The sequence below is a fragment of the Doryrhamphus excisus genome, linkage group LG22 (assembly GCF_037039965.1).
Source record: "Doryrhamphus excisus strain RoL-2023G ecotype Guam linkage group LG22, RoL_Dexc_Guam_v1.1, whole genome shotgun sequence".
Taxonomy (NCBI): Eukaryota; Metazoa; Chordata; class Actinopteri; order Syngnathiformes; family Syngnathidae; genus Doryrhamphus; species Doryrhamphus excisus.
Window position 1 is genome coordinate 2,217,462 of NC_136378.1, and position 24,996 is coordinate 2,242,457.

Sequence of the window (24,996 nt, forward strand, 5' to 3'; positions counted from 1 at the left end):
CGGAAACATAAAGAACTCTTCTTCAATCTTCCGTTTGATTTTTTCCATTGTACCGCAGTGCCACAATGGCTCCCCGGCCGTGGAGTTATGGATGTTCTGCTACTGGCACACTGACAATTCTACCATGCAGTTACTCTTATGCAAACAGTACACTAGAGAATAATGGATCCAAGAAGTAGGAGGCAGCAATTGAAAAATGGAAGTCATTCTGACAATTTGGGAACATTTGGTACTTTTCAGGGCCTGAATTACTTCTCATGAGGTTAATTTCCACCCAGCTGGTATGGGAAAATTTGCCCGTTCAACTCTTGCAGCAATCGAGAGTATAAATGTCTTTGGGAAATAAAAAATATAGTCTTGAGTCCTTGTCTTCCATAAAGCCAAAATGATGTACAAACTATAAAATAGTGCGATAAATCAAGTTATCTGGGCTTTTTTTTTATTGGTTTCATACCTAAAAGACAGCCAGACATACATTTATCTGTCTGAGATGTGCCGGCACTTTTGATGAATTGCACCGTAAGTTAGTGACTACACGGCAAAATAGAAGCATGGGTTTTCTCCGGGTTTCCTCCCACATTCCAAAAACATGCTAGGTTAATTTTCGACTCCAAATTGTCCATAGGTATGAAGTGAGTGTGAATGGTTGTTTGTCTATATGTGCCCTGTGATTGGCTGGCCACCAGTCCAGGGTGTACCCCGCCTCTCGCCCCAAGACAGCTGGGATAGGCTCCAGCACCCCCGCAACCCTTGTGAGGATAAGCGGTACAAAAATGAATGAATGAATGAGTTCTCCTCCTATTTTGTGTGGAAGTGGTAACTTTTTGGCTTGTTATTTTGTCTTTACCCACCCTCGGCCATCTCTGTGTGGAGTTTGCATGTTCTCCCCGTGCATGCGTGGGTTTTCTCCGGGTACTCCGGTTTCCTCCCACATTCCAAAAACATGCTAGGTTAATTTTCGACTCCAAATTGTCCATAGGTATGAATGTGAGTGTGAATGGTTGTTTGTCTATATGTGCCCTGTGATTGGCTGGCCACCAGTCCAGGGTGTACCCCGCCTATCGCCCCAAGACAGCTGGGATAGGCTCCAGCACGACCCTCGTGAGGATAAGCGGTAGAAAAATGAATGAATGAATGAGTTCTCCTCCTATTTTGTGTGGAAGTGGTAACTTTTTGGCTTCTTATTTTATCTTTCCCCACCCTCTGCCATCTCTGTTTGGAGTTTGCATGATCTCCTTGTGCATGTGTGGGTTTTCTCCGGGTACTCCGGTTTCCTCCCACATTCCAAAAAAAATGCTAGGTTAATTAGCAAATTAACCATAATGTGAGTGTGAATGGTTGTTTGTCTATATGTGCCCTGTGATTGGCATGGTATAACATGGTATAATGGTATAAAATCTAACTAGGAACATATTCTTTATATTAATATTGAATCATACTTTACAGAAATGCAGTTATTGCAGTTATTGTTGGGTCTGGAGCCACAATAAACCACGATAAACAAGATTGTACACGGCTGGTCTTGTGCTGCATTAAACATGAGTACTATAGCCGCAGTTGTATGCATATATTTAGACGTACTGCACAGTAGGTGAACATATGCTTTCAGGGACACACATTTGCTGCCGTGTTCACTATTTCCACCTGTGACCATCTGCACCAATCTGGTGTTCGATATCCATTCCCTTATACCATCCGTCACATAATTCCCAAATTCAAAATAACTGTTTCCTTCTTTTCTATCGTTACAAGAATATATTTCAGTACCTGTGTAGTAAACTCACATTTAAAAATACTAACTTCTTATCAGTGCCTGAATTCTTATTCGTCAGCAATTGTCGGCATCGCTTTTACTTTCCGTTTTGACCCATCTGGAATGGTTGGAGAATCGCCCTGAAAAGGACATGAAGTCAGATTCATGGACAAGAGGGTTTGGAAGAGTCCTTGGCAGAAGATAACCGTCGTACTGTGAACAAGACAAATACCCGAATCAGTATTCTATGACGGTGCATTCTGGCTTCCTTTATATCAGCTTGCCCCCGCAGATTTGTAAGGTTGTGATTCCGATGCATTATCCAGGGATGGGAGAAGTCAAAAGGAAGCTTGCAAATAGAAAGGAATAGGAAGCCATTATCACAGCCGCTGCAGAAAGGCAAAGGAGAGTCGAACTGGCGCTGAGAGATGCTGGAAGGTAACAATGCAGACAAAACAAAACACACAATGAAGTTCACCCACATTCAGTTTCCAGGTGTTTACTTCTGCTTATGTGATTTATTACCGAGCCGGTAATTGGTTGCCGTAGCAACAATTTTGGCACTATATAAAAAAAAAAACGTTTGGCTTAAGCGGTAACCAAAACAAAGCTTTGCGAGCTTCTGAACTGACTGTCGGGCTTCGTGGATGTGACATTTTTCTTTTATATTTTTTCGTTTTATATTTAATAATCTATTTAATAATCTACGGTGTGGACATTGAAAGGAAAATAATCTTACTTATTGTGTGGAAATATGGGCTAATAACTATAAAAGCAATCTTCACTCGCCATTATGTCATTGGATGGTCATATCACCTCGTACTTGACGGAGCAAAAAATAACAAAATATATTTTTTTAAATGTATAAAAAATTAATAAAAATTATTAAAATAAATTAATAATTTAATAAATAAAATACATTTGCTAAATATAAGGATGAAGAGTCTTGAACCAGTCATGATGTGCTATATATATCACTATATTGACACTTACTATGGTACCCATTATGGCATTGGATGCTCATATCACCGAGTACTTCGGTATGAGGTACATTATTAAAAAAAAAAAAAAAAACTCATAAAAAAATATATTAGGAAAGCAGGAAGTGAACAAATGTAACAGTTACTGATTGTAAAAGTACCAGATGGAGGGGTAGGATTTAATAAGCTTTGTTTCTTCCTACTCCTTTTGGACATGTGGAACCTACTTCGGTACGTGACAAAAAATATATATTTTTTTTTTTATAAAAAAATTTTAAAAAAATTATTAAAAAAATATATTAGGAAAGCAGGAAGTGAACAAATATAACAGTTACTGATTTTAAAAGTACCAGATGGAGGGGTAGGATTTAATAAGCTTTGTTTCTTCCTACTCCTTTTGGACATGTGGAACCTACTTCGGTACGTGACAAATTTTTTTTTTAAATTTTAACATTTTTTTAAAAATTAAAAAAAAAAAATTAAAAAATATATTAGGAAAGCAGGAAGTGAACAAATGTAACAGTTACTGATTTTAAAAGTACCAGATGGAGGGGTAGGATTTAATAAGCTTTGTTTCTTCCTACTCCTTTTGGACATGTGGAACCTACTTCGGTACGTGACAATTTTTTTTTTAAATTTTAACATTTTTTTAAAAATTAAAAAAAAAAATTAAAAAATATATTAGGAAAGCAGGAAGTGAACAAATGTAACAGTTACTGATTGTAAAAGTACCAGATGGAGGGGTGCATGTGGACATGTGGAACTGTGAACTGATTATGTGATGCAGTCAATTGTAATCTGATGCATGTTCAAATGAAATAAAACCATTACCATAATATCAAAATAAACTTTATTGTCCGTTTGCGGACACACACAAAATGGTTTCAAAATCAAAGTATTGCTAAGCCAACAGAAACATTATTCACCTCATTAAACTCTGTCTCTGTGAATATATAATATCCGTCTGCTCCCCTTTTCTAATCAGTCCATCTCTCCACCGTCAATCTTACTCGCCGTCTTGCTTCATAATACAATACATTCCGGCATAACCATCTTTGATCTGCGGCGTACGGCGCTAAAAGAATTGGCAAGAGAGGAACTGATAAGAGAAGACGCGTATAGGATAACAAACAGCGAGAGTCCCGTGTTGCTGAGTGTGAGCTGGAATAAGAACAAATGCTGCATTTCCTTGTCGTGAAAAGGTGTTGCAGCCCACTCTCCAGGCAGTCTTTAGGCACATTGCGTATATCTCGGATTTTTATAGCTTATTGGCTACATCGTAAAAAAATGACTCCACATCCAAGAGCCTCTTATGATGCACTTTGGAAGTCCTCACAGTGAAGCATTAGGTTGCATATTCATTCATTCATTTTCTACCGCTTTTTCCTCACCAGCGTCGCGGGGGAGGCGGGGTGCTGGAGCCTATCCCAGTTGTCTTCGGGTCTCCTAGCTGTGAGGTTTGCGTGCTAACCACTCGACCGCCTCCAATTAACCCGGCCTTTATGTTAAATTTAAGAAGTGTTTAAAACAGAATATGGAAGAAGGACAAAAAAAAAAAAACATACCACTTCCACACATAATGAGAGGATAACTTTGTTTCACACGTCATGATTCCATGCGGTGTAAAGGTAATCTAATCTCATGTCTCATGAGTGTGACATTACTGTCACCTAGTGAACAGAATACTAGAATATAGTATACTAGAGATACTCAAGCAAGAAGCGACACTAGCCTACAACTTCATTTTCTATGTGAGGCTCATCATGATTCTTCACAGTGTTTGCTATTGATACGTACGATTCCTAACCTTCAACACCGACAATTGACAACATAATGAGACGGCATCTACCGATAGAGATTAGTAGACGTGCTCGGAATAACATAACAGGCTCAGGTTGGATTGTCTCTTGTGGGCTGCTTGGATTTGCGCTAAGAATGCGAGAGCAGCGCACGATTGCGCACACGTGGAACATTTTAATGGAGGGGCTTTATAGGTGAATCCCATTATGTGCATTTTTGGCTGTTTCATGCTCGCAGAACGCACAGAAAAAGAACGATATATAAGGATGTGCCTTGTAATGTTGATATATCACTTTCATTCATCAAATTTTGGTTAGAGTCGAATGATGCTAACCAAGGTTCCGATGCAATATAGTCAAACGACTATTCACAGGTACTGTATACACTGTATCATTCATTTTCTACCGCTTATCCTCACAAGGGTCGTGCTGGAGCCTATCCCAGCCGTATTCGGGCGAGAGGCGGGGTACACCCTGGATCACAGGGCACATATAGACAAACAACCATTCACACTCACATTCATACCTATGGACAATTTGGAGTCGCTAATTAACCTAGCATGTTTTTGGAATGTGGGAGGAAACCGGAGTACCCGGAGAAAACCCACGCATGCACGGGGAGAACATGCAAATTCCACACAGAGATGGCCGAGGGTGGGTAAAGACAAAATAAGAAGCCAAAAAGTTACCACTTCCACACAAAATAGGAGGAGAACTCATTTATTCATTAATTTTTCTACCGCTTATCCTCACAAGGGTTGCGGGGGTGCTGGAGCCTATCCCAGCTGTCTTGGGGCGAGAGGCGGGGTACACCTTGGACTGGTGGCCAGCCAATCACAGGGCACATATACGTAGACAAACAACCATTCACACTCACATTTATACCTATGGACAATTTGGAGTCGCTAATTAACCTAGCATGTTTTTTTGGAATGTGGGAGAAAACCGGAATACCCGGATAAAACCCACGCATGCACAGGGAGAACATGCAAACTCCACACAGAGATGGCCGAGAGTGGGGAAAGACAAAATAAGAAGCCAAAAAGTTACCACTTCCACACAAAATAGGAGGAGAACTCATTCATTCATTCATTTTCTACCGCTTATCCTCACAAAGGTCGCGGGGGGTGCTGGAGCCTTCTTAAAGTCGCACCTCCGGTTAGGAAAAAACATACAAAACATCCCAGAATCTCTTACCTTACTGTCGTCTGTGTGTGTTTGAGAGCGAGAGTACATGAATGGTGCTGAACAGGCTCGTTTTCAAGGAGCGATGAACAAATCACTGACAGCGTGCGTGATTGTGTGTACGTATTGTGTGTTTTTCGGCGTCAGCCCGTTGTGCCCCACAGCTCATAGACTCCAGTGATCAATGGAAACGAGACTAAATGAACTTCAGATAGCAGACAGTCATTGCCTGCGGTCTTAGCAAGCAGCCCCCGGGCTGAATAAACGCATGCGGCAGTGACAGTGGCAAAGATTAAGAAGGTAACAGTGTGAAGATGTACAACAAAGTCGGTTAAAAAAAAAAAACACCTAAGAGATTTCCTAGAGTGTGGATAACTCCATAGATAACAAACTCCTTACATAACAAGTCAACGATGACCCAGAAAAGGAGAGGAAATTAATCAAAATAATTACCTTACATGCATAATTTTGCTTTTTCTCAGTGGCTCCACGGTGCGAATTGTGCAAAAAAATATGTAATCAAAGTCATTCCATGTTATTAATGTCAAACCCTTCAAAGATATGTCAAACGTGTAGCAAAGCCTGCGTTCTTGAACATGTTAGTAACCAGCATTTGAAGCTCTGTATCGTGTATATTTACATGAAACCCTGCACAGCACCGAGGTTTGGAATTGAAGCTATTTTTAAGCATTTCAGGAGATTTCATATTTTACTGGCAATATTTCATATTTCATATTTTGAGAGGAGCAGAAGGTGGTAGGCAGGCCTGTGCATTGACTGCATACTGGGTTTCTCCGCAACTTATTACCGCCTGATGATGCAAGATTAAAACGTGAGAAATTATTGGTTTCCAGAAAATATGTCTCGCGAGATTAGTGTGTGAATTATGAATAATATATAGAAATGGAAATGGTAATGTGCGAGGGGCCGTTAAATGCTTTACTCACACTATAAACAATCCCAACGTTACTAGCTCGTGACATTTGGCTGAATTTTTTATTTATCCAATCAGAAGCTATTAGCTAATTCGACATTTGATCAAAGTTACTTAAGATTTTGCCTGCATATGACTTCTGTAGTTATATACTAACATGTATTTCAATGTGAAAAATAATTTATACATTTGTTTACATAACTACACATCAATATACACGGTTCATAGTAGCAGCTACAACTGCTGTCATTATTTTGACTTAGCTTTAGCTTAGCTTAGCTTGTAGCTTTCATTTTCTGCCGCTTATCCTCACGAAGGTCGCGGGGGTGCTGGAGCCTATCCCACCTGTTGGGCGAGAGGCGGGGTACACCCTGGACTGGTGGCTAGCCAATCACAGGGCACATATAGACAAACAACCATTCACACTCACATTCATACCTATGGATAATTTAGAGTCGCTAATTAACCTAGCATGTTTTTTGGAATGTGGGAGGAAACCGGAGTACCCGGAGAAAACCCACGCATGCACGGGGAGAACATGCAAACTCCACACAGAAATGGCCGAAGGTGGGGAAAAACAAAATAAGAAGACAAAAAGTTACCACTTCCACACAAAATAGGAGAACTCATTCATTCATTTTCAACCGCTTATCCTCACGAGGGTTACGGGGTGTGTTGGAGCCTATCCCAGCTGTCTTCGGGGGAGAGGCGGGGTACACCCTGGATTGGTGGCCAGCCAATCACAGGGCACATATAGACAAACAACCATTCACACTCACATTCATACCTCTGGACAATTTGGAGTCGCTAATTAACCTAGCATGTTTTTTGGAATGTGGGAGGAAACCTGAGTACCCTAATTAGCGACTCCAAATTGTCCATAGGTACGAATGTGAGTGTGAATGGTTGTTTGTCTATATGTGCCCTGTGATTGGCTGGCCACCAGTCCAGGGTGTACCCCACCTCTCATCTGAAGACAGCTGGGATAGGCTCCATCACCGTCCGCAACCCTTGTGAGGATTAGCAGTAGAAAATGAATGAATGAATAAGTTTTCCTCCTATTTTGTGTGGAAGTGGTAACTTTTTGGCTTCTTATTTTGTCTTTCCCCACTTTCGGCCATCTCTGTGTGGAGTTTGCATGTTCTCCCCGTGCGTGTGACTACAACTGCATACTTTAGGGACTATGGATCGGAAGTTGATTGCTTCGGTCTTCAAGTGGTGATCAGTACTTGTCTGTAACTGGCAGTCGCATGGCTGATTCCTTCTAGTTTGCAAGCTAAAGAAGAACGTGATGTCAGCTATGGCAAGTTGAGCAACCTCAATGCAACCCGTCGCTATGGCAACTACTCCGGACAGCACTATTCCGCTCGATATTATAACACTGGCATTGACACAAGACATCAGAAGATAACTTATAGTTAATGAGTTCGTTAATCGCCCAGCCCCAATTATGAGTAACTACATCACAGTCCATCTACATTGCATTATAGCGTATTTGCAATAACAAAACCCATGAGAAATAACATAATCCCATGAGAGTCACCCCAGTACATCACTACCTTCAACCCTTCATTTTGTATCACACATTTCACATTTTACGGCACTCTAATGTTGTTAGTCTTGAAGCTAACCCTGGAAATAGTTCCGTGTTCCTAAAGGCTTTGGCTTTGATCATTCTTTGTGCATTAGCCATGCCTCTATCTGCAGACGACAAACAGCGAGCTCGGTTTATCTCTCCCCTCCACACTGACATCTCAGCACATTACCTGAGACAGAGAGCAGAAAGCAATTGCACCAAACACGGCTGGATTACGCCCACAGTTTCACCACTTGTGAAACTGCAGAGCTGAACAGTTAAAAGGGTGATTGTAAATAAATATTATGTTCCACAGTGCAGCATTGATGGGTTTCAATCAAAGCTTTTATGATTAATTCATTGCACTATTAATTACAGCGGTATTTAACCCTTAGATGCATAAGTCAGGTTGTTTTCTTGAAATATCTTCATAATGAATTTTTTTCATTTCATATTCCAGGTACCCATTATGGCATTGGATGGTCATATCACCTCGTACTTGACGTGATTAAAAAAAAAAAAAAAATTTAATTTAAAAAAACTTTGGTACAAGGTACATTATGTAATAAAAACATTTTTTTTAATACAAAAAAAATACAAAAAAACCTTAAACTGTATTATGGAAAGCAGGAAGTGAACAAATGTAACAGTTACTGATTGTAAAAGTACCAGATGGAGGAGTAGGATTTAATAAGCTTTGCTTCTTCCTACTCCTTTTGGACATGTGGAACTGGGAACTGATTATGTGACTAAAATAAAATAAAATAAATAAAAAAACTTAAACTATATTAGGAAAGCAGGAAGTGAACAAATGTAACAGTTACTGATTGTAAAAGTACCAGATGGAGGGGTAGGATTTAATAAGCTTTGCTTCTTCCTACTCCTTTTGGACATGTGGAACTGGGAACTGATTATGTGACAAAAATTAAATAAAATCAAAAAATAAATAATAAACTTCAACTATATTAGGAAAGCAGGAAGTGAACAAATGTAACAGTTACTGATTGTAAAAGTACCAGATGGAGGGGTAGGATTTAATAAGCTTTGCTTCTTCCTACTCCTTTTGGACATGTGGAACTGTGAACTGATTATGTGACAAAAATAAAATAAAATCAAAAAATAAATAATAAACTTAAACTATATTAGGAAAGCAGGAAGTGAACAAATGTAACAGTTACTGATTGTAAAAGTACCAGATGGAGGGGTGGGATTTAATAAGCTTTGCTTCTTCCTACTCCTTTTGGACATGTGGAACTGTGAACTGATTATGTGACAAAAATAAAATAAAATCAAAAAATAAATAATAAACTTAAACTATATTAGGAAAGCAGGAAGTGAACAAATGTAACAGTTACTGATTGTAAAAGTACCAGATGGAGGGGTAGGATTTAATAAGCTTTGCTTCTTCCTACTCCTTTTGGACACGTGGAACTGGGAACTGATTATGTGATGCATTCAATTGTAATCTGATGCATGTTCAAATGAAATTAAACCATTATCATTACCAAAAGAACTGCTCTTATTTTGAAGCTCTACTTAGAAGTTCCTTCAGATTGAACAGTGTAAAATGTACATTTCTGCACGTTTAAACTAAAACATGTTAAGATCAACTGTGATGTTTTTATTACAATATATAACAATATATAATATGAGATGTGATTCCAACACAAAAGGACAGACTATGCCACATTTTCCTTTTATTCAGTCTATAAATAAATATTAATATTTCCGTTTTGACTGTTTTGATTCTTATTTGACACACTGTCTTTATTATTAATTAAAAAAAAAACGAGGTGCATTATCTTTGCTCCAATACCTAGACCTTCATGACAAGCATATTTATAACTCTTTCACAAAGTATACAGAAATATATACAGTATACAGATGGTCATAAATATTACCAAATGTCGGCTGTAACAAGGGCAATTAAACAGCAGCTGTGCCAGAAGGTGTTGCTAAGAGCAACATGACATTTGGACAGTAATTGCTGTTGGCAAATAGGGGTTTGGACCAACAACAGTATACCTCAATATTGCTCAAGTTTTTCAGAATTCACTAAAAGTACATATAGGTACAGAAATACTTGGACACACACAGTACATTTTTATTGTGTGGTACCTACACGATAAACCAGGAGACAATATTTGATAACTTATGAAAGGCTGCACGGCGGTCGAGTGGTTAGCACGCAGACCTCACAGCTAGGAGACCAGGTTCAAAACCTGTTTGATCAAATAACCCGAATGGAATTGGAATATTTGGGTCCATGTAAACGTGGCTAGTGTAGAATTATTAAAACTCCTGCATGTATTTATATACTTTGCCGCATCTTATATCCCTTTCATTAGTGAACTACTATAATATAGAATATAGAATAATAAATAGTAGCAAATCCCGTACTCAAAGTAATATTTATTCACCCCATAGTGTTAAATGTTTTCATTGCTTTCTATAATGTGCAGAGGTTTATAACTGGCATCCATTGAGTTCTCTTGCCATGCTACACTAACTTTACTACAACGCTCCAGACGACTGCTTAACAAACAACAGAGCCGGCAAATGGAAAAACCGAATGAGGGGAACAAATCAAAATGCAAATTCATATTGTGACCTAATTGTGCACATTGTATTGTGCTGATTGGGTAATTAGAAAAAAAGCCATTAGACTTTTTGATATAATTCACAGTGAGATTAGCTGCATTTCAACATAGTGTAATCGCAGTATCTGGAGTTTACTGTATTTATAGAGCTGGGCAATTGACTGAATAATAATTATATCTACGGGTTCACCATCAGCCTAAATATACTCCTAATTAATTAAATTAGCATTTTGTACAGTTGGATTTTGAAGAATTTCAAAAAGTCAACAAACCAATGACAGACTCAAACAGCTCACAAAACGCACTACTTCGTCCCAGCACCATGATAAGCGGAAAACCGGCACTCATTTAGCACATAGTTACAAATAATCTTGAAAAATCTTCAAGATTAAACACAAAGAGTCTTAAACCAGTCATAATGTGCTATATATATCACTATATTGACAGTTGCTATGGTACCCATTATGGCATTGGATGCTCATATCACCTCGTACTTTGGTAAGAGGTGCATTATTAAAAAAACAAATTTAAAAAAAATTGTTGTATTTTTTTAGTATTATGAAAGCAGGAAGTGAACAAATGTAACAGTTACTGATTGTAAAAAAAATTTTAGTATTTTTTTTTGTTTTACGGAAAGCAGGAAGTGAACAAATATAACAGTTACTGATTGTAAAATTTAAAAAATATTTTGTTTTTTATTTTTTTAGTATTATGGAAAGCAGGAAGTGGACAAATGTAACAGTTACTCCTTTTGGACATGTGAAACTGGGAACTGATTATGTGATGCCTTCAATTGTAATAAAGGTTGTGAAGTTAAAGGTTTTTCTGTGACATTAAATCGTGTAGTGACCCCATTTTGCACTACCGATGTTTGGTTTCGGCAGCTGTCCAGAAGTCCTCGGGAGTAATCGGGAGTGTGATCAATCACAGCAGAATACCGGGTGTACTTGGAGGAGTGTCGGGGGTGGAGTTTGGGCGTGAAGCAGGAAGCCTAAGGAAACACTGCAGGAATAGGCACAGAATCTGGAAGATCTAGAAAGCTTTCTGCGTGGGTTATTGTATGTAGCTGCTCTAGGAGTCCACAACTCGATAGAAAAGCCCGAAAATGAGTATAATAGGTCCTTTTAAAGGTTTTTGTGTAACATTAAATCGTGTAGTGACCCGATTTCCACTACCGATGTTTGGTTTCGGCAGCTGTCCAGAAGTCCTCGAGAGCAATTGGGAGTGTGACCAGTTACAGCAGAGTACCAGGTGTACTTGGAGGAGTGTCGGGGGTGGAGTTTGGGCGTGAAGCAGGGAGCCTAAGGAAACACTGCAGGAATAGGCACAGAATCTGGAAGATCTAGAAAGCTTTCTGCATGAGTTATTATATGTAGCTGCTTTAGGAGTCCACAACTCAATACAAAAGGCCGAAAATGTGAATAATAGATCCTTTTAAAGGTTTTTGTGTGACATTAAATCGTGTAGTGACCCCATTTTGCACTACCGATGTTTGGTTTCGGCAGCTGTCCAGAAGTCCTCGAGAGGACTTTTTTTTTTGTGACATTTACAACATATTTCTCCAGGTTAAAATCCAAATTTGACCCTTTGTTTGTATTCTTGCTAAGCAATGGATTTTCTGTGTATTATTTAGCGTAATAGGTTTTGCTAAGTTTGTGGACGCCATCACAATAAGCGTGTTCTACTTGAAATTAAGCTTCTATGCATATGTTGTCCTTAAATGCGTATTTGCTGCCCCACTTTGAAGCCGCCTTCAAAGACTTGTGGATGGATTTGCTTCCTTAGCACTCCTTTCAAAAATGCTTTGCTTCCAGCAACAAATTCCCTCCCCCACTCACACACCCACTTCCACTACAATGTGTATGTTTGTTGGTGTTTATATTGCTAGCAGGGCGGTCATTAATATTGTGAATCGTCCATATATATTTTTTTTTTCCTATGTGGAATTTTCCCAGTAACAAACTGAGCAGGCTCTTTATCTTCTGCGCTCTTCACTTACATCCACCATGATACGATTTGCTTGTGTTTTCAATAATTAATTTTCTGGATGGTGAAGCCATTCTGTCGGTGCGTCCTCCCAGAGGCCCTTTCTCGGTTTTCATCTCTCCATCATTCTTCGCTCCAGTAGCTCTCACAGGCCAGCAGTGTGAAAACCCGAAGGGCCCGTAGACAATGCGGGGAGTGCTGGCAATTTTATCTCCTCATCATCTGTTTGCCTTGTTTCTCTCTGTAGAATCCCCACCCCGCAGGTAAAATAGAAGACCTTTTTAATTAGTCAAGGCCTTAAAGTGATACCCGTTTTTCTAACAACAACCATGCATTTGTCCCTCAGGAATGGTTCTGTTTATTTAATATGAAATTTGAGACGATGAGTGCTGTGAGAAACTCTCAAAGGTTGAATTGCAGACCAGGAAAAAAGGCACACAAGAGTCCAAAAATACCTTGTTGACCTGCGTCAACCTCTGCAGCAATTAATCTTAAGGTCCTCCAGTCTGTGACGGGCGTTGTCAGCAACGTAGCTTCTTCCATTGCCCTCCAACCAACGCTGTCTCTTGTAGCTTATATATATATATATATATATATATACTTATTTTCCTGAACAAAAGCACACCAAGTAACAATTTGACTGGTATTGCTAGAACAACTGTTGCTACTGTGACCCTTTAATTAAAAAAAAATATATATATTTTTTAATTAAAACATTTTTTAATACATTTTTTTTGTTAAAAACATGTTTTTAATTAAAAACAATTAAAAAAAAAAACTTAAACCATAGTAGGAAAGCAGGAAGTGAACAAATGCAACAGCATTATAGCCATGTTATGATTTTTTAGATTTTATGATGGTATTTTGCACCTGACAATGGAGCTTACTTCACCCCGTACTTCGGTACGTGAAAAAAATAAAATAAAATAAAAAAATTTAATAAAATTTTTTTTTAATTAAATAAATTTTTAATTTAAAAAAATGTAATAAAAAAATTAAAAAAAAAAAAAAACTTAAACCATATTAGGAAAGCAGGAAGTGAACAAATGTAACAGCAGGATTATAGCCATGTTATGATTTGCCTTGTAGTTGGTATTTTGCATCTGACAATGTAGCTTACTTCACCCCGTACTTCGGTACGTGACAAAAATTTTATAAAAAAAAAAAAAAGTATAAAAAAATTAATTAAAAAAAATTTTACTTCAAAAAATTCTTATTTCAAATAAAAAAAAACAAAAATAAAAATAAAAAACAAACCATATTAGGAAAGCAGGAAGTGAACAAATGTAACAGTTACTGATTGTAAAAGTTGTAAAAGTACCAGATGGAGGGGTAAGATTTAATAAGCTTTGCTTCTTCCTACTCCTTTTGGACATGTGGAACTGTGAACTGATTATGTGATGCATTCAATTGTAATCTGATGCATGTTCAAATGAAATTAAACCATTACCATTACCATTACTTCACCTTTAAATAGCACGATTAAAAAACAATTCTGTACCCTTGGTAGTAATTATATCCTGTGCTCCCATCTTCAAAGATCAAAGATCCAAATCCTTAAAAACCTCATTTGCTCCAAAAAAACATCAACTTTCCGAGCTTCATTTAATGAAGTTTTGAAGTTCTGGAGTAAGTTTTGTCTGCGTCATTGTCTCCTCCGTGTCATGTTCTAAGCGTTTGGCTATTTTATGTTTGGCTAAGTCCCTCAAGTGTAAGGCTTTGTCTTGACTTCCAATTTGTCTGCAAGCTGAGGTCACTCACTAATCCTTAATTGTCCTCCGTTAACTGGATACGAGCCCCCCCCAAACCCCCCCTCCCACCACCACCACCACCACGACCTTTCTGCCTTCCTCGTAACTCTTCTTCCCGTATTCGCTGCCTTCATCTGTCACTCCCCTGTAGCGATAAAGTTATTTTGAAGTGAAGTGAAATAAGATGGCTTTTCCATGGCACTGATAGATGGAGGTGAGGACATTTCCAAATAACCGAGTGATGGAAAGACACCATGATATGGCAGCCTATCACCGGGAAAGGCTGGCGTATCATCTTGTTCCAACCACCGCGGAATAAGACAAGGCGGGCAATATTTAAAGGTTAGGTGTTTTTTTTTTAAAGAAATATATGTATATATGTACACGGGTTCCAAAATGTTACATGCTGCGAGGAAACTGTTTACATTTGAAATGTCGCTAGCATAGTATTAGAAATGCTACATTCATAAAAATAATGTTTTTTGTGAGTTAGTGGTACTTTCATCATGGACTATTTTATCATAAATGTCAATGTTTATAGACTATAAAACTACCAATTACAACAATAGAACTTTAGTTTATTTTAGTTTTATTTAGTTTACCCAACATTTTGGAGTTTGCATGTTCTCCGTGCATGCGTGTTTTCTCCGGGTACTCCGGTTTCCTCCCACATTCCAAAAAACATGCTAGGTTAATTAGCAACTCCAAATTGTCCATAGGTATGAATGTGAGTGTGAATGGTTGTTTGTCTATATGTGCCCTGTGATTGGCTGGCCACCAGTCCAGGGTGGACCACGCCTCTCACCCGAAGATAGCTGGGATAGGCTCCAGCACGACCCTTGTGAGGATGAGCAGTAGAAAAGGAATGAATGAATGAGTTCTCCTCCTATTTTGTGTGGAAGTGGTAACTTTTTGGCTTCTTATTTTGTCTTTCTCCACCTTCGGCCATCTCTGTGTGGAGTTTGCATGTTCTCCCCGTGCATGTGTGGGTTTTCTCCGGGTACTCCGGTTTCCTCCCACATTCCAAAAACATGCTAGGTTAATTAGCGACTCCAAATTGTCCATAGGTATGAATGTGAGTGTGAATGGTTGTTTGTCTATATGTGCCACATTTTGAATCAATTTGAAACATAAAATGACTCCGCTGGTCTGCAATGACTTCAAAGGTGATGTCAAAGGTCGCGGTAAGGCTGGCTGTCGGACTCCATCCGTCGATGCGATACGGACGTACAAGTCATGGAGGGATATTTTATGCTAGGTGAAACTGAAGGCTTCAACCTCGCCTGGCAACCCAATTCTCTGCCTGCACTGGAAACTTCCTCAAAGCAACATTTTTTGTTTTTTTGGCCAATTAAAAAGACGGACACAGCGAGTCGCGTCATTACTGCACCCTCCCGCGGCACAAAGTCCGGATATTCTCAACACAAACTTCCGAAAATGTGCTTAAAACTATTGTGATATTTATAGGATATTACACAGAAAAATGTGAACTGATTATGTGATGCATTCAATTGTAATCTGATGCATGTTCAAATGAAATTAAACCATTACCATTACGAATGTTATATGATTCTTTTTATGCATTAAAATGTAAATCGGGTCGGTGCTGACGCTAACACAAAACGAGGGTTAAGAACGCATATCCCGCACCTCAGTTATGACATCATCATCATCTTCTCTACCTCTCAAGGTCCCGACACGACAAAGGACCCCTGTCTGAAAGTGCGCTGTCCCCCTCGCAAGGTGTGTGTCAGCCACGACTACCAAACCGCCATCTGCACCAATCACAAGAAGCCGGCGCACAGGTAAGCGCCGCCATTGGGTGACGATTACTGGTTGGGTGATGATTATTATGCCACCATGTTTGACGCCGATGCGCTTCAGTGAAAAGCTTAAATGAATTCAATACCAATTCATTCTTGTCAAACAATACTCTTATTTGTACACTCTTTGTGTACTATCACCTCTAATTAGTTTCTTCTTTCAGCCTTGCAACGATCCCAATTTAATGTTTTGGTTTTTTTTTCCTCAAATGATTCATTTCAAGACTCCATGATTCCCAAACATCTGAAAAGTAATTTTTTTTTTGCCCCCCTGCATTTTGTCACCGGGTTTAATTGATTTCTTCAAGTCATTAGCTTCAAGTCAATTTGTTTTGATTCTTCTTGCCCTTGGTATTGAATTAATAACACATCCAATTTACCGCTTAATGCATCAAATGATTCCGCTGCAATCTGCATCATCTGTACTATCGCAACGCATCCCTCACTTAAGCTACGAACCGTGAAGTCATTTTAGACGTTCATATTCCATCATTTTTAATGCAGTGACTAAATACTTTTGTATTGTACACGTTATTGAAAATCTTATTGCAGTCTTGAGTGGCACCGGTACTTCCACTTCATGATATTGTTTGGCATCTTTGTCTTAAACTACACGCTCTCAGATATTTGTCTACTTGTTGTGCAGTGTTTTTCTGTCCTTGTTAGACCCAGCTTGTGCTGCTCTCTGAAGGGAGTAGTTAACAGCATGGTAAGAGATTTTAGTTTTAGTTTAGACTTTCATAGATGGGTTTTCTAATAATCTATTAGCCTTATAAAATGATTAACTTGGATTGCGGAGCGTTTTTCTGTCCTTGTTAGACCCAGTTTGTGCTGTTCTCTGAAGGGAGTAGTTAACAGTATGGTAAGAGATTTTAGTTTTAGTTTAGACTTTTATAGATAGGTTTTCTAATAATCTATTAGCCTTATAAAATGATTAACTTGGATTGCGGAGCGTTTTTCTGTCCTTGTTAGACCCAGTTTGTGTTGCTCTCTGAAGGGAGTAGTTAACAGCATGGTAAGAGATTTTAGTTTTAGTTTAGATTTTTATAGATGGGTTTTCTAATCCTCTATTAGCCTTATAAAATGATGAACTTGGATTGTGCAGCGTTTTTGTGTCCTTGTTAGACCCAGTTTGTGCTGCTCTCTGAAGGGAGTAGTTAACAGTATGGTAAGAGATTTTAGTTTTAGTTTAGACTTTCATAGATGGGTTTTCTAATAATCTATTAGCCTTATAAAATGATTAACTTGGATTGCGGAGTGTTTTTCTGTCCTTGTTAGACCCAGTTTGTGCTGCTCTCTGAAGGGAGTAGTTAACAGCATGGTAAGAGATTTTAGTTTTAGTTTAGATTTTTATAGATGGGGTTTCTAATAATCTATTAGCCTTATAAAATGATGAACTTGGATTGTGCAGCGTTTTTGTGTCCTTGTTAGACCCAGTTTGTGCTGCTCTGTGAAGGGAGTAGTTAACAGCATGGTAAGAGATTTTAGTTTTAGTTTAGATTTTTATAGATGGGTTTTCTAATAATCTATTGGCCTTATAAAATGATGAACTTGGATTGTGCAGCGTTTTTGTGTCCTTGTTAGACCCAGTTTGTGCTGCTCTGTGAAGGGAGTAGTTAACAGCATGGTAAGAGATTTTAGTTTTAGTTTAGATTTTTATAGATGGGTTTTCTAATAAATGATGAACTTGAATTGTGGAGCGTTTTTCTGTCCTTACTTCACCAAAACAAATTCCTAGTATGTGTATGATCATACCTATAAAATAAATAATAAAAAAATAATAAAACAATTTCTGATTCGGATTTGTGGTCGGTCTAATACCAAATAAATACGTCACACGAACTACAAAGCAGCCATCATCATCACCATCACAAAATCCCTTCCTCGGTTTTTACTACAATATTTGCTTGTACTGCAATACTAAAGACTTTCAACAATTTACATAAGCGAGCAGCTAGCCACACTTCAAAAAGCTCTATAGAGGTTTTCCAGTGTTAATTCTTAGCCACCTCTGTCCTGCTGCGAGGGGGGGCTGTAGTACCATGAAATTAGAGCTTTTCCAAATTAGTGCAGCATGGGGGATCTCAGCAGGGGGCCGGAGCAGAGTGCAATGGGAGAGAACAAAAAGAGATTTTTTCCAGACCTCTCTTTTGTGCTTGTAGTCGACACGTGTCTAGTCATGGTGATCTGCCGTTTAGAGTCTTCATGATACCAAAACACAAATTAATCTTGTTGTTCTCGCCATGGAAAATAAGACATGCATCAGATTACAATTGAATGCATCACATAATCAGTTCACAGTTCCACATGTCCAAAAGGAGTAGGAAGAAGCAAAGCTTATTAAATCCTACCCCTCCATCTGGTACTTTTACAATCAGTAACTGTTACATTTGTTCACTTCCTGCTTTCATAATATAGTTTAAGTTTTTTTAATTATTATTATTATTATTTTTTAACTTAATTTTGTCACATAATCAGTTCGCATGTTGAAAAGGAGTAGGAAGAAGCAAAGCTTATTAAATCCTACCCCTCCATCTGGTACTTTTACAATCAGTAACTGTTACATTTGTTCACTTCCTGTTTTCCTAATATACTTTAAGTTTTTTTAATTATTATTATTATTTTTTAATTTTATTTTTGTCACATAATCAGTTCGCAGTTCCACATGTCGAAAAGGAGTAGGGAGAAGCAAAGCTTATTAAATCCTACCCCTCCATCTAGTACTTTTACAATCAGTAACTGTTACATTTGTTCACTTCCTGCTTTCCTAATATAGTTTAAGTTTTTTTTTTATTATTTTTTTTATTTTGTCACAATCAGTTCACAGTTCCACATATCCAAAAGGAGTAGGAAGAAGCAAAGCTTATTAAATCCTACCCCTCTATCTGGTACTTTTACAATCAGTAACTGTTACATTTGTTCACTTCCTGCTTTCCTAATATAGTTCAAGTTTTTTTTTTATTATTTTTTTTATTTTGTCACAATCAGTTCCCAGTTCCACATGTCCAAAAGGAGTAGGAAGAAGCAAAGCTTATTAAATCGTACCCCTCCATCTGGAACTTTTACAATCAGTAACTGTTGCATTTGTTCACTTCCTGCTTTCCATAATACAGTTTGTTTTTTGTTGTTTTGTTTTTTTTTTAAATAATGTACCTCGTACGGAATGAATGTCTTACTGGAGAGTGTTTCCACTATCAAAAATGTCTTGACTGTGGAAAAACGTGACAAAGTGGCAGGAAGTCAGTCCCATTTTTTTCCGACACTTTTCTACACATGTCGGAATATTATGGGTTTTAATGCCTAATTGCTAGCTTGTGTTTTGCTGTGTTTTTAGAGCGGTCAGTGTCAATCAAACCATCTTTTTGTGTGTTATATTATAGTCATCACCACACAATATTAGAGTATTACTATTGTGTTATTGTTATTGTGTTATTGTTTTTTTTCCACTTTGTCGTGCTTAAATATCGAAGTTTTCTAAGATAAATGTTCTCAAAGTGGTTGTCCGCCAAAAAGCTTTGGTATCTTGGAGAAAAAAAAAAAAATCCTATCCGGAATAAATTCTGAATTTTAAAAATTTTTTGAATTTTGATGTTTTCTTGTCACGCAGCGTGAAAGCGCGGAAAGGCAGCTTGGGCCAAAAGCACAGGCTTGAAACCGGCCCTCACGGGAGCTGCAAACTGTGCTCAGCACCGCGTTCGAATCCAGTATGCGGGTCCGACGGACACACCTATTCCTCTAAGGTAAGATGCCGTCAACATCTTTCTTGCTTTGCTTTGCTTTTGTTTGGATTCTAAATGTCACTACGGTCCTATATGACAGTTTCATATATACGGGATTAAAAAAAATTGCCACCGGATTGAATCCCTGGCCTTCCGACCACTTCTGAATCTTTCCTCCTTCTTGACAAAATGTCAAGGAGCTTCAAGCCAGAAAACCGAGCTCTCTCGTCTCCTTGGAAAATGGATATGAATGAATATAGTAGACATTCATAAAAATCCAAAAACCAAATAAGGAACAAGAACCGGCATATAACTTTCCAACTTTTGGACAGATTTAGTAGAGATACTCAATTGTTTTAGGCTACCATTAAATGTACACAAGTACACACAAGTACACACAATCTATACTGCAAAACCGCTGCTCAAGCTCTGCAACCATTCTGTCCAGTGGACAGTCATCGATTATTTAATAATCATTATTATATTATTAATTAGCCTATTATTATTACTATCATTATTATTATTCTTCTGGTTGTTACTAGGCTAGTATTAGCCTGCTTATTGGCTTTCTTATTAGCCTGCTTTTGCCTTATTATATGAAATTTGTCAAAGATTTTTTTTTTGTAAAAGATAAAATAAAATAAATAAATAAATAATATATCAAAATGTAGGTGGGCTTAAGAACATTTTAAGGGGGGCTGAAGTCTAATGATGATTATGATGATGATAAAAAAATATATACATAAATTTAAAAAAACAAAATATATATATATATATATAATGTGTATAATGAAATTAAAAAAAATCAATAAAAAAACATAAAAAATATCAAATTATTTTGGGGGTGTAAGAACATTTTAAGGGGCGCTGAAGTCTAATGACGATTATGGTGATGATAAAAAATATATGTAAATATAAAAAAACAAATTAAAATATATATATATAATTTGTACAATAAAATAAAAAAATAAATAAAATAAATAAAAAATTATTATAAATTATTTGGGGGGGTTTACAAACATTTTAAGGAGGGCTTAAGTCTAATGACGATTATGATGATGATAAAAAAATATATATAAATATTAAAAAAACAAATAAAAAGAAAAAATATATATACATATATAATTTGTATAATAAAATGTTAAAAAATCAATAAAAAATATCAAAAATATCAAATTATTTTGGGGGGTTTAAGAACATTTTAAGGGGGGCTGAAGTCTAATGACGATTATGATGATGATATATATATATATATATATATATATATATATATATAACAAATTTAAAATATATACATATATATATATAATTTGTATAATAAAATAAAAAATAAAAAAATCAATAAAAAATCAAAAATATCAAATTATTTTGTGGGGTTTAAGAACATTTTAGCGGGCCAGAAGTGATAGAAGTGAAGGTAACGTTAGCTTGTCAGTGCCACCCACCACTTGAATAGGATGCCAACAAATCAATAATTCTGCATAAAGAGGAAAATTACAAACAACTTTTTTATTTCACTTTCTGCCACAGCGAGCCCTTTCCTGGCAGGGATCAAACCTACGACGAAACACTGCAACGTGTACCATGACCACCCGGGATTAATTAGGAACAATTTTAGTAACACTAAATCAACATCAATATCAATTTCAAATGCATACTTTCATATTTATATAGTTTGTGACCCTTTTTTAATGACTTGCTCTACTATTTGCTGACAAAGACGGACTGCAGGCCTGACGGGCAGACGTTGAAGTAGCCGCACTGAAAGTATGCAAAAATGTACCTCGGCCGAAGCTGATTAAGGGCAAGATTTGCTGATACAGGAGTCTTCATTCATCTCCCGTGAGCTGAAGCGTCCATTAAGAAGCCATATAGACACTCGCTGAGACGCCGAGATGGCCGGTGACATTCTATTCTTCTTCACCGCAGCACAAACCCTCTAATGCAAAAGGTGGGCTGCTTCAGAAAAGTCATTTACTGAATAAATCTCATCTCGGCCAAGTGAGGAGTAAGGAATTGTTCTTTCTTCTAAAAAATAATGACAAGTGAGATGGATTATGTAAATTGCCTTTGTGTTGAATTTTGCAGAACATGGCTGTGCATAACAAAAAAGAAGCCCATCTCATCTTCTTGTTTCTTGACAGTGCTACTAATAATAAATAATATAAAATATATCATTATAATCATTTATAACAGCGCTATAGAATGCAACTACATGTGTGACATTGACATTTTTTGCTTCGACGTTATCACATCAATGAAAATCCCTGACATGCACCTTTGCAGCTGACATGTTGCCAGGTCTACCAGGAAAAAACAAGGCACTAGCTGTCTGAAAACAAGCGTATAACAACAGCGGACGTAGGAATTACAAGCTATGTTACAAAACAAAGCCAAAACCACAAAAAAAAGCTGGGAATTTGCATGCATCTTTACCATAAAGCAAACCCAAAGCCGCTTCTACTCAGCGAATCTGGCAACGCTGGCTGGTATGGTTCCTGCTTTCCTAATATAGTTTAAGTTTTTATTTATTTATATATTTATTTTATTATTTCTTTTGTCCAAAAGGAGTAGGAAGAAGCAAAGCTTATTAAATCCTACCCTTCCATCTGGTACTTTTACAATCAGTAACTGTTACATTTGTTCACTTCCTGCTTTCATAATATAGTTTACGTTTTTTTTTAATGATTATTATTTTTTATTTATTTTATTTTTGTCACATAATCAATTCGCAGTTCCACATGTCGAAAATTTTAATTTTAATTTTAATTTTAATTTTAATTTTAATTTTAATTTTAATTTTAATTTTAATTTTAATTTTAATTTTAATTTTAATTTTAATTTTAATTTTAATTTTAATTTTAATTTTAATTTTAATTTTTTTTTAACATCAACTGCTTGTATTGTTTCTTGATTTAAATATTTCTTATTTATTTTATATAACATAATAATATTTTATTTTATTATATATAATATATCTTATATATTATAAATATTTCTTATATTTCTTCATTGTGCTTTTCTTAAAAGTGTACACATAACATATAATTTTGCATGAGTTGTAATGCAATACTTCTCAGTATATGTTGCGGTGACGTTGCAAATCAACAATATGATTTAAAAAAATGCTGAAATCGATACATCTGAACGTTGCGTCATAACTTTGTTAAATTTGTTGTTTGTTTTGACGTGGAAGCAAAAATGGAGCCCACCTTTTAATTCCATATGTTGATAAAAATCCCCGAGCCTCTGCAGCGCTCCACATATTGAATTAGCTGTCTAGGGAAGGAGACAGTAAGCCAGGAAGTCCAGGAAATGGATAGATGACCTCCCTCAGTCACAGGCTGCACACGTGGGAGACGTCCCGTGAATCTTTATCGTTGTCATCTCCGGGGGTTAATGTGCTTTTAATGAAACTGTGTTTTAGCACCCGAGTCGGAGCAGCGAAGTAATAGACTTGACTTTAGCCGCTGTGCCGAGGCTAGTATCAGGAGATACTACGAAGTATTGTGTATTTAATATGATGCAGTGAGAAGGGGTGTGTAATGTAGCGGTAATAATGTAGCATGGATTAGCTCGGGACGCGTACACGACAAAGCGTCCTGCATTGGGAGACTCGGGTTGAATTGCTGCAGAGAGCTGAGGGATTTCTTAGCCTTGCTTTTCTTCGTCTGGTCTCTCCTTGAATATTTCGGTCCCTCGGCGCTGGCAGGAAGTGAGCGGCATACCTCCTAAAAATCGGCGACTGGATGTCCGCACTTGAGATATATCGAAACGTACAAATTAACACGAAGATTCTGCGACCGTTCTTGGCTGGTATAGAATGACTGCAGTCAGTTTTAAGTTTAGAGACATGACATTGGGCTATAGCAGGGGTGGGCAAATGACGGCCCGCGGGCCTTTTGTGGCCTGCGCCTAAATAGACTACACACCACGATTACAACGACACCACAGGTGAACGGGCCCGCAGACAACATTCTCATACTCAAGTCCATGCATGGACGCTCATTCTGGATACAATCCACGCAATCACCCTCCTTTGCTAGTAAATAACAATAAACACCATATTAACGTATCAAAATAATACAAAAAAATTTTTCAATGAGTTTTGAAATACAATATGTAGCAACTAGCCTTCCACATTGCAGACACTGACAAACCGTGGGTTACTTTGGACCACCAAGTGGTCTGACGCAATAACCAGTGGCGTCATTCGGCCTTTATTTTGAAATGTTTTTAAGCCCCATAAATAATTTTATATTTTTTTTTTTATAGATTTTTTTTTCATCACCGGCGGCATCATTAAAGTGGGAAAAGTTATATCCCGGTTCTTTTTTTAGAATGTCTACTACAGGGGTCTCAAACACGCGGCCCGGGGGCCAAATGTGGCCCGCAGGACACCAGTTGAGGCCCCCGCCTTGATATGAAAGTTTAATGTTAGTGTATCATGTACCCAGAAAAAATTATTACGTTTGATTAATGTTCATGTTAAAGGTTAAATAACTGTTAATAGTTATCCTCCCTATCCGTGTGGAAGTGGTAAGTTTTTGGCTATTTAAGTTGAAAGGAAATAACTTGAAGGCTACCGTTTAGGTGGCTAGCTCTCTAGTTTGCGAGTTAGCATGTGTCTCAAGACCCTGCGGTTGCGCAATATGTTGTAAATAAAAAGTATAAATGTGACTATAGTCGTGTTTTGTCATGTCTACAGGGCTCTAATAATGCTTTGTTCATTTTAATCTGAAAAAAATCATTTGTCTACCCACCAACTATATGTGGTTTCTTAAGTTTTTATTATTATTATTATTATTATATTTATTTATTACTGATTGATTGCCTTTATTCTTGATTTGTTTATTTATTTTTCATCTTATTTTGTGTAGAAAAATAAAA

General features: G+C 37.3%; 1 protein-coding gene across 2 annotated transcripts in view; it reads left to right on the forward strand.

The window, feature by feature from the left end:
- Window positions 1-24,996, forward strand: part of spock1 (SPARC (osteonectin), cwcv and kazal like domains proteoglycan 1) — an 83,125-nt gene that overhangs the window by 41,280 nt on the left and 16,849 nt on the right. For both annotated transcript variants that reach the window (XM_058063045.2, XM_058063046.2), the window contains exons 4-5: window positions 16,255-16,369; window positions 19,995-20,127. In XM_058063045.2, coding sequence (XP_057919028.2) covers window positions 16,255-16,369; window positions 19,995-20,127 — 248 coding nt within the window. The remainder of the gene's footprint in view (window positions 1-16,254; window positions 16,370-19,994; window positions 20,128-24,996) is intronic.